We start from the raw sequence: 11,287 nt of genomic DNA, 5'->3' as shown, positions 1-11,287 counted from the left end.
ATATTCAGTATTCCGCAAAAGAACTTGTGCTTTCGATTCTAATTCGTTGAATGACTTTTCGGTGTGCATGTTTTGAAAATGTTTCAATAAACTATCGTACAATTATCGATCGAACTAATCATAATGGTGTTATCGATATCAACTGCAATATCGGCAGTATGTCGGCATTGCAGATAAAGTTCGATAAACAAATTTGTACATTAAAACCCATATTAATAAAAATGTTTAAAAAAAATATGCAAGAAAATTTTAGCATTAATTTTGAAAAGAGGGGAAGAGTGGGGGAAGGAGGGGAGGGCCCAAAAATGGCTATGCCTAGGGCCTACGAAAGGTATAATCCAGCTCTGCTTGTCTGATATTATTGTATCTTTTCCTAATGACCAAGGCATAAATATAAGTGATTGTCAAGGACAAACATAAGAATGCACCAAATATGACAGGGAAGGTTAAAAGAAAAATGTCCCGCTGTAATTTTTATACTATGTTTCGCACATAGTTTAAACTTAATTCGTGTACAAGCTGCGAGATGTGTCTTAAAGGATTATTTCCAATTTTTACAGAAACTTAATTCTTTTTTCTCCAGTTCTACCCAATGGTGGAATACCTTAACATAATGCTTAGAATCTGGACTAGCCTTAAAACGTCCATCGAATACTAGGTGGTTAACCCATTTAGATGCAGTAACGGCACTACACAAAAGTTACTGAAAAATTATGGTCGTTCTTCAAATTTTAGAAAAGAGCCAAGAAGATCTTCTATAAACTGGACTCAATGCTCGCAGTCTCCTTAAGAAATTGAAGGAGATGGAAAATAATTGTGTTGAAAGAATTTTGTGGTGATATGTTATCAAAAATAAATCAGACTTCTTTAAGCATGCAAAAGAAAGGTCTTCCTTTTGATGATAGTCTGAAATTGATTGAATCCTTAATTGCTTTTGTGTGTGAACAGAGAGAAAAGTTCTTTACTTATGAAACCATTTCCAAGGCAAATTTACCTCATTTTAAATATGAAGATGAGACGAAGAGTACTTTTTGAAGAATTCTTGTTTGACATTTTATTATGGAGAAGCAGATGGTGTTATTTTACAAGATACAATAGTTCAAGTTTAAGTTTATCTCTCAATAATTGACACATTGATTAGTCAATAAAAATCTCTTTCAATGGCATATAAACCCATAAATGATTTATTTGGATTTTTTTTTTCAAAATTGAATTTTTAAAAGTCCAAGGAATTAATGCTTCACTGTTAGAATTTTTGAAGATTTTATGCCAATGATATGAATGAAAAAGAACTAGTGTTATAAATAGAACATTTCGCGAATAATTTGGCCAAGGCGAATAATTTTGACCAATTAGATGAATAAAATAGATAAGATGTATAAAATAGCAAAGCTGCTTAAGGCTAACTACTAGTTAGCCTTAAACAGAAAATACTTAATCTACTTAAAAATACTTAAATCTAACTTCGATGAATCCTTTATAAAAATCAAACTTATAATAGCTGTTCTGTTAAAAAAAAAATAATAAAAGTAATATAAATAAATAATGAAGTGTTAAAAAATAATAAATAAAAATAATTTTAAAAAACTCACTTTTTCTTTTTTAGTTTTTAACTGCTCACATTTCCTCATTTTACATATCTGATGACTTCTCACACTTTTACATGGGCCACATTGTCCACAATTTTGTTTCGTCTGGCAACCAGGACATTCTCCACATCGTTTTCTCTTTTTTCTGGTAACCTTTTCATCTTGTGGAACTTGAATGTTAGGAATATTAGGCTGATTTAGACGTTCCCACTGTTCGATTTGAGGCTGATGATGAGGGACGATTGAAATGGATTGGCGAGGAGTAGTGGAAGACACTGAAGGCACTTGAAAGGTGTTCTCTGTGCTACCCCGCAGTTCCAACTCTGTCAAATCACTATCTAATTTCATGAGTTTAGCTTCAGGATAACCAACCATCATTTGAGATCCAGAGATATATGATGGAATTTGAGCATTATTATTAGGGAAGAACATATTAGGATATGGTCGTAAAGATTGTTGCACCTGCATATTTATGTTACTTAGTCTTTGAGATACTGGAAGTGCACTGTTAAAATTTTGAGCATGAGGGGGAATTTGAGAAAAGCTTTCATGATCAAGAACTTCATCGACCATATGTACGTCTCTTAAGTCAGCAGGACTCGCTGCAGCTGACAGGCAAGATGGTGGCCGACCAGGAGTTTCAACAGACCTTGGTTGTTGTATAGGATCTGATAATTGTGATGATTTGGATAAATAGTCTTGCTTACCATACTGCCGCCGATTGTCGGGTTCCTTTAAACTTATTGACTTTTCACTTTGAGCACTTGAGGGTCTTTGCAATTCGTTTTGCATCTCAGATATTGATTGAGGAGTGGAAGGTTGGCTATGCAGATCTGCCCCACCACCCATTTGTTCCCATGGTCTATAACCAACATTACCCGCTGGTGTTCCATCCCGAGAAGGAGGATTGGGAGTTGGTACAGTTCTTACAACACTATTGATAGGACTTTTGGACATCAAACGAGCAGAAAGTCCTTCAGCAGAGGCATCATTATTTGGCACTGAAATTTCATTAGTCCTCTGCTCAGAAGGATCTGGAGTATGAAGTCCAGATGTAAATACTGATGTTTGAGAAGGACTTGATGTAACGTAAGTAAAATTAGTTTCACCAACTGACTTATTGAAGAGAGAACCTTGAGCATGAACATCTAAAACTGTATTTTGAATAATACTGTGAGGAGATGAAGAATTAAAATTTGGAGCGAAAAAAGTTGGTCTAATTGACTCTAAAGGAAATTCAGAAGGATAATGAGTAGTCAGAACAGTGTATGGTCCTGAAATATGAGCACCAGATCCAGCCATCCAATCTTGACCCAGAAAAACACTTGAGCTTGCATTAGTTCCTGATGTGGGAATACCAGATGCATATCCTGCTGGGAGGGCTGCAGGAACAGAGCCCTGCCGACTGCTTTCATTCATTTTTGAAGCTTAATCTATAAAATAAGTCATCTGCTATTACAAAAGAAATTTTTAAATTTACACACAAATCTATGAATTAATGAAAGGACAATCAATGATATGTATTGGGCAAATGGGTAAAAAACGCTTTTTTTTTTATAAACAAAACAAGATCCTGTAACTTGAAAAGTAACTAAATTAAGTTTTCTTAAAAACATAAATTTTTTTACATTTTAAATAAATTTCTTTAAGAATAGCATGTTGGGTTAGTGTCCAGACATTTTGTGAAAGGTCCGGTTTTTGTGAAATTGTGAAAAAATTACTCCCATTCTTTCAACTAGGGTCCTGCTTTTATGAATTTGTGCAAATAGGGTCCGGTTATTGCAAAAAACTTTTTCAAGGAGTTTTTAAATTTTAAATAGATACAAGATTATTCTCAGCACTGTAAAATTATAATAAAAAATAAATAAATTTTCAAAAATAAACAGCAATTGCTGCTTCTAAATTAGAGATGCAACATACAAATATTTGGTATTTAGCCTATACAGCTGAACGCAGAATATTCATTTCGGAAGAATAATGGAAGAATCGTCTGCCGAAGACAAAACTTAATTCTAAACCCTTAATTCTAAAACCTAAATTCGTTTACATCCATCTTTCTTGTTTTCTTCCCTGGGAAGGCAGTGTTTTCACTACAGCGCGAGAACGCGAGAATCTCGCATATTTTTTTAAATTCTCGCATTAAAAAATTATTACCGCGAGAAATTCGCGCAATCTATAAAAAATTTCAAAATTAGCGAATTTCTCGCATTTTGAAAAAAATTTCTCTTTTGCGCCATTTAGAATAAAATCCGTTTCACTTTTCTTCCTGAATCTTTTATTATTTTCAACATCTGCCCCATTATCCCTGTTTATTATTTTCAACATCTGCCCATTCCCTATTTACCAGTATTGTTCAGAACCTTTAAGAACAACAGAACACCATCCTTCAGAACCATGGAACCTCTTTCAGAACGCATNACGCATTTGGGCAACCTAATGAGAATAGCTGATGAAAAAGTAGGTGTAGAGCATTTTCCATATGATGATGCAGCAAAAATATTCAATGCTTTAAAAATTAGAAGATGTTAAAAATGCATCATAATTAAAGAAATTTTAATTTTTTTCAAGTCTCATTACGTTTTTTTTTTTTTTAAATTTTTGAAATCTCACTTAACATTTTGAAATCTCACCCTGTTTTTGAGAAAGGGTGAGAAATTCTCACCCATTTTTTTTCTGAGATGAAAACACTGGAAGGGTTTATTCAATTAACAAAACAATAATGAAGATAAGCAAATTTGTGAAGGGTCTGATTAAAAGAAAAATCATTTTGTGAAGGGTTCGCTTTCAAGCTAAAATAGTTTGTGAAGGGTTCGTTTTTATGAAAAGATATTTTGTGAAGGATCCGTAAACGGACCCAAATTTCTTCTAAACAGACCCCTGGTTAGAATTTAATAAAACATGAGTCAGTCTCAGAGGGCTAATTTAAGTACAACTTATAATAATAAAAAAAAATTTTCAGTAGAAGTTTTGAATCTATAATTAAAGATTCATAATATAAATAAAGAATCAAAATTTTACTTCTTTACTTTTATTAATGGAATAAGTCAAGTCAAATAATTACTAGGTTTTTATTTCTTTACTTATCATCTACTAATTATTTTAATTCAGAAATAAAAACATACCTCATTCCAAATCAATCTTCACCTTGGCAGTGGGACTTCGCCTAAAAATATAAATAATATTAGATTTTTAAAGAAAAACAAACTACTTGAAGTTTAAAAAAAAAAAAAGAAAGAGAGATATCTACTCATTTTTAGTGCAACAGAAGTATTTACAAGAGTTAAAGTAGTGAAATCAAAAACATTCTCTATCTTAGATAGTTTACAATACCAGAAAGGACCCAGTGAACCATGGGTCCTTTCTGGTGTATAAAGATATAGGGTTTAATTTTTCTTTAACCATCCTGCAATAATTGATTCATAAAATAAATTATAGCAAAAAATTACAAAATTTTTTTATAATTCCAAAATTATATATTTCAGTGATATTATATATAGTGATAAAATTATATATTTCAGTGGCTCCAATAGTAGCTGACAAAAATATTGGACAAAATAGAAAAAGAAAATTGCAAACATAAAAAAAAAATCAACTCTATGGAAATCTCACAATAACTGATCTTACAAGTGAAAAAAAATAAGTAGATTTTTTTAAGAAACAAAAGAGCTTTCGGAAAAACTATAAATAATTCATCTAAGAATTAAATTAAAACTATAACTATATTTTCCATCCACAGTTATCTGTACTTTATTTTAAAGTTTAAAATTCATCTATGTTAAAAAAAAAACATATTAGTACTACAAAATAAGACTCTGTTTACTCTGTGCAGCTAGTTGACTCATTCCAGACAGATATTCTATGTTTACACATATTTCAGTGTGTTGCAAATTCAAAGTCCACAATATTTTGAGACTTTACTAATTTTTTACAGTGATATCACAAAATGAGTCTGATACAGTAAACCATGCTACAAATACAGGGTTAAATGTTTCTTATACCACTGTATAACAATATAATACTGTTATAATTGTTATAAGTCTTTAAGACATTGTGTATCAAATTTAACAAGATTGTACTAGGCATGTAACAAAAAATTTATACTTATCATTTCACTAAGTAACTTAAATACACCAACATATTTACACAAAAATTTTAAAAAATTATAGGCTAATTGAAAAGTCTGTCTACTTGGTCAAGTTTTTAGTATTTTCTAATCTGTCTGGTTATTTTCAGGCTCATTACAATCAGCCTACAGGCCGTAAACTAATAAAAAAAAATATATGAAGATTTATTAAATCAAAATTTATCATTTTATACATAAATTTGTTTTAATAATTCGAAATTGACCCTACCATTGTGTTGACTTTTGGGAATAGCCACCTTCCTAAATGAAATCAGTGTTGTTCTGAGCGGAAACGAGTGAGGTTGTCTGTTTATGTTGATTTTTTATTTTTAAATAAAAGTTTAATTTTAGCATTTTTTTAATAAATCAATAGAAACCAGACAAAGTTATCACAATCAATATCAATTTGATCAAAATAATTTCTATATATAAGGAGCAAAAACCCTCCAGCATTGCAGATTATTACATCATCTGCAGATTTATTCTCATTAAATATTCTATTTATTTTTAAGAAACAAACAAACAAATTAGAGAAAATTTTTGAGTCTCCTTTTTAATATCTCTAAACTTGTTTTGAATAAAAAATAAAAAAAAGCTGAAAGAACACAACAAAGAACAAAGAATTTTTTCTTCTGTTACTTGATTACAGGCTTAACTTTAAAGGTGAGATATATTCTCTCTTTTCTGCACCATTGTATAGAATTAAACTTAAATTTAAACAAAATAAAGATTTTATGTAAAATTTTTAAAGTTCTTACATTTTTATTAGTACACGTATGTCAGATGAAGCTCCATTTTTACGATAATAATTTCTGTCTGATCACATTGAGATCGCAGACAAATTTGAATTTAAGAATTTCAGATTATGACTGCAAATTCATTCTGTAAATTCTGAAACTGTAATTGCAATGAGCCTTTCATTATGCCACTACTTTGAATAGAGAAGAATAGTGACTCTGAATAATTAAACAATGAAAGAAAAAATATATCTCCTTGGACTAGAAGTATCGAACTCATTCCAATAAGCCTCTTCAGGCCTATTCTAATGAGTCCAAATAAGCAATATCAATACGCTGCAATAACAATAAACCTAATAAGCCTTTTTAGGTTTGGTGTAAAATAATATAATAAATAGACTGATTAGAAAATAAAGGTAACTTTTAAAATCACCTTGATATATAGCAAATGACACTTAGCATCATCAGATTTTTCAATTAGCCTATGAAATTACATAATTTCAAAGCAAAGGTAGGTTTTTTTTTTTTTTACTTTACATATCTATAAATATAACATATCTATAAATATAAATTTTTCTTTTTATTCCCACTTAGGAATAATTTAAGTTTAAAGTACAATAATAATTGTGTTGATTAGATTATTTTCCACCTTAAAATACATTTTCTAGTGATAAAAATTTACAAATATTTGAACTTGTAGAAATAAAAACAGCAAAAGCCCAAAATCCATCACCCTGAAAAAATGTTATTTCAGAGTTCATACCTATGGAACTGACAGTTTTATGCAAATACTAAAATCAACAATTCTAACCATGATTAGCAAAATTCATTGATTTAAATATTTAAGTGAAAAAACAACAATGGTCAAGATAATTTAAAAAATCATATATTTTTAAATTAAATAACTTTATAGACTTTCATGAACCAGGAATCCAGCTATTAAAAACCCTTTCATAAAATTCCTAACTACTTTAACAGTTGGCGCAGCAGATCAGGATAAGGAAATATCCCTCACATTTCCATGATTTAACTGTCAATTTGAAACAAACATAAATCATTTCTATATTGATTTCATAGTTATTATACTAAACTTCGACTAAGCAAAAATATACCTACTCACAATGTAGATTTTCATAAAATAATATAAATTGTAAAAATAGAATCTCAGTTTTTGATAAAAACAATTTCCATCAAATTCCATATTGTTCTTAAAAAATGGCAAAATGGAAAGAAAAAGAAAGTTGACCTGAAATACTGGATTTCAATTAATCTAATCTAATATAATTATATTAGATTAATTGAATATAATTATGCACAAAAAGCTATATACTAAGCTTAAATAAAAAAAAAGCTATATATACAAAAAGCTATATATATAAGCTTAAATGGCAGGTATTAAATAGGTATAGGTACATAGTGTAATATAAAGTGTTTTAATGTATATTAATGTTGTGATGTATATATATACTAAATGTAAAATAGTGTTCCTTTTTCTCATATTTAGTACATATACATAAAAACATAATACTTAGTTTGCTCAAGTAAAATTGAAAGTTACTACTAATAGGTACAAATTTTAAGAACAATAGATATCTTAATGCTATATTACAATAAACTCAACAAAATATTGCTTTCTTATGCTTCAGTCAATAAATGTTTGCCCTTTTAACAATGTACTGAAACCAAAATCTGATAATTATTAGTAATAATAATTTTAAACTATTAATATTTTTTTATTATTATTAAGAAAATGAATTACAAAATAATTAACCTCCAGTGCATATTCCTATTAGTGATTTCAGCATTCAATTTATTAATTAAATGAACTCAATTATGACATTATAATCAAACACTTATTGTTTGAAAATGAAGTTAAATGCAATATATCTTTTACAATAAATTTATTTCATAACAATAACAAATTTTAAGTATTATGAAAATTCCCCTTTTATGCAATCATAATATTCTTAATTATATATTCCTAGTTATAATGCAATCACTGAATGATCATAACAAATCAGAAGTATAAAATTCATATTTTTAATTTTTTGAGATTTTTTTATTATAAGATCATAATGATGTAAACAAACAACCTAACTAGCCGATTTTTTTTAAAGATCACCAGTTTTTCAACCAATTTACGAATAATTAAAACAATTAAAATTTTATGAGTAGTCAATTTAAAAGGGCAGACGATGTGATAAAAATAAATAGCATTCTAGTCAAAGAAATTGGCAGATTACCAAATTAAATTAATCTTCAGGATAAAGTTATCACAACCACAAATATCAATGACTAGTTAAAAGAAAAGAAGTAATTCAAGCAAACAAAAGAAAACACACAAAATAGAAAAAAAATCCAAATAGCCTAAGGGATGAAAGCTCCAAAGGGAATAACTAAAGAAAGCTGTCATGGCTGTCAATACGCAGTCTAGAAAGCTTACATGGGAAATCCATAGGTATTAATGTTTTAAATATATAAATTAACATTTATTACAGCTCGACGGCAGTCTGTAGATAAGAATATCATAAAAGTAAACTCTTTATTGCAGTATAAATAAAGTTAAAAAATAAATTTCTTAACCATAAAGAGGAAAAATAATACCCAATAAATTTTATCTTATATCTCTCGTTTACCTTCATAGCATCGGTGGGAGAGATTTTCCCTACGAAGCCAGAGGGCACTACGTCCAAAAAAAAGTAATGGCGGTTTGAGAAGAACTAAAATTCTAAATATAGCTAGATTCCTTCATTCCTAGATTATACTAGATAAGACGAGAATGGCTGTAGAACTTTTGCATTTAAAAGTAATAAAGAAAAAGGTTAGAACACTTACGTATTAGCTTTTTAAAGTCATTTTACCCATGCCAGTTACACATCCCGGATCACCGAAACGCTCCTCTTTCAGCTAAGCCTTCTTCTTTTCTTTGTCCGTGATTCTCGCAGCATCCAAAATCGATCCCATCCGAGTGTTCCCGTCATCCCCTCCCCTATTCTAATTTGGTTTGATCCGGCGTATTTGTCACGTGATCCACACATCTCTATGTTTCCGGTGCTTCACCTATTTGGTGAATGCGCGATTTCAGCATCCCGAAACTGAGGATGCTTGCGATCGAGATGAAAATTTTAATTTTTTTTTCTTCCTTTGTGTTTTATTTTTTTTAAAATCAAATTTGCATCGAATTTTAGTTAGAAACTAGCGTTTGTAGTTAGATAAGTGTAATGTGTCTTAGAAAAATTATATATTTTTGTTTTAAATAATATTTATCAAAAAAAACTCTTTTTTTTTCTTTCTATTTGTTATGTTTATTCCAAAATCGATACATTTTCTTATTAATAAATCGTATTTGTTCTTATGAAACTATTCATCCATAAAAGAAATATTTAATTCTTTTATTTAAAAATCATTTTTATTGCTCCTGACTTCGAACAATAACATAATTAGAAAACAGATCAAAGCGAGAATAATTAAATGACGATTGTTTTTTAAAATTATTAAAAAACCAATTATGATGTTTATTTTTATGCACACAGCAAATAACACTAAAAAATTAGCCTGAATATTAATATTTATATCTATGATATGGTCTGTAAAATTCAACCTTACAAGTTAAAAATCCTACCTGATTCTCCTTAAACGAGTTTCATTAAAAATTATATTTAAAAAAAAAACTGACATTATTTATTTGTATTGATTAAAAACTGGACAACTGTTCTCCGTCCCCTGCCCCGAAAGTTTCGCAAATACATTTTTTTTTTTTTTAATTCTTTATTTTCCTGGCCTGGCAGGTGCTCTCTTTTAAAAAATAATCTTACTCCCCCCGCACAAAAACTCACCACAGGATCTGAGGGAGATTTTTTTTTTCGCTTCTTCCTTTTTTTCACTGTTTATTTACATTTTAAAGTTAGAACCAAAATGTCACTGGTGCAATTAGTAAACAACGCTTTAGTCCTTTGTCAGCTTTGAATAACACTAAATACTAAAATGATGCAAAACAAAATTTAGAAATTTTGCCTCCTTGTCCGAATATTAATTAGAATTCTTCTATATTTGAATACTATTATTTAGATCGAAAAATTATTTATAAAATATGTCAGAAAAAGTTCAATAAGTAAATAATAGTAAAATTTTAAGCAGAGATGTTCCATTACAGGCGGAGCTTGTTAAGGGCAGAGGTTCAGTTCAGATTCTACTCGAAATGTTTGAAACAAAGATTGTATATAACGAAAAAAAAAAATTTTCTTTCAAAATTAATATAATTTAATTTAATATAATACTATTGTTTTCAGTAATTTTCAACTTAATTTTTTTTTTTTTCAATTTATATGTCAGACCTCATTTCTACCATAGTTTACTATTCTTACATTCAGTATATTCTTTTTACCGTATGGGGCAACAAAAGCTAATCTTCATAAGTCTTGTAGCTCACATTTTAGAGTATTGCTAGCAAGATTGTTATTTTTAAACAACTTAGGACATTTCCATTCACATAATATACAACTTTAAATAAATAAATAAAAGAAAGGAAGATTTATTTGCAATTGTTTGAATTAATCATGAAAACAAATACTATATTTTTAAATTAAACTTATTTCAAAAATTGGCTAAATTTGAAAAGAAAAACAATTGAACGTCCTGAGAATGTGAAAATTTTTACTTGAATATTTTTATTCTTACAATGCCTTATTTTCCATATTATGCTCAAGCAAAAGAAAGAATCACGTTCAAAGTTAAAACTCGCTGTGAACTGCGGCGATCGTTCCTATCAAAATTTAATACAAATTCTTACCTTTAGAAGAAAAAATAATACAGTCGAACTCGTTATAACGAGCACAAAG

The 11,287-nt window shown here is 29.1% G+C and overlaps 1 protein-coding gene across 4 annotated transcripts in view; it reads right to left on the bottom strand.

Moving 5' to 3' along the window:
* Window positions 1-9,447, bottom strand: part of LOC122269377 (methylcytosine dioxygenase TET1) — a 49,309-nt gene extending 39,862 nt beyond the window's left edge. The window contains exons 1-3 of one of the 4 annotated variants that reach the window (XM_071184551.1): window positions 9,054-9,447; window positions 4,712-4,752; window positions 1,593-3,022 (exon numbers count right to left, since the gene is read on the bottom strand). In XM_071184551.1, the coding sequence (XP_071040652.1) occupies window positions 1,593-3,008 (1,416 nt within the window). In that variant the 5' untranslated portion in view covers window positions 3,009-3,022; window positions 4,712-4,752; window positions 9,054-9,447. Of the gene's footprint in view, window positions 1-1,592; window positions 3,023-4,711; window positions 4,753-8,692; window positions 8,877-9,053 lie in introns of those variants that run through there. The other 3 variants (XM_071184550.1, XM_071184553.1, XM_071184552.1) reach the window with 3 other exon arrangements.
* Between the last annotated feature and the right edge of the window lie 1,840 nt (window positions 9,448-11,287).

Source organism: Parasteatoda tepidariorum, chromosome 8, assembly GCF_043381705.1.
Source record: "Parasteatoda tepidariorum isolate YZ-2023 chromosome 8, CAS_Ptep_4.0, whole genome shotgun sequence".
NCBI lineage: Eukaryota > Metazoa > Arthropoda > Arachnida > Araneae > Theridiidae > Parasteatoda > Parasteatoda tepidariorum.
This window is presented reverse-complemented; position numbering and strand designations above follow the sequence as displayed.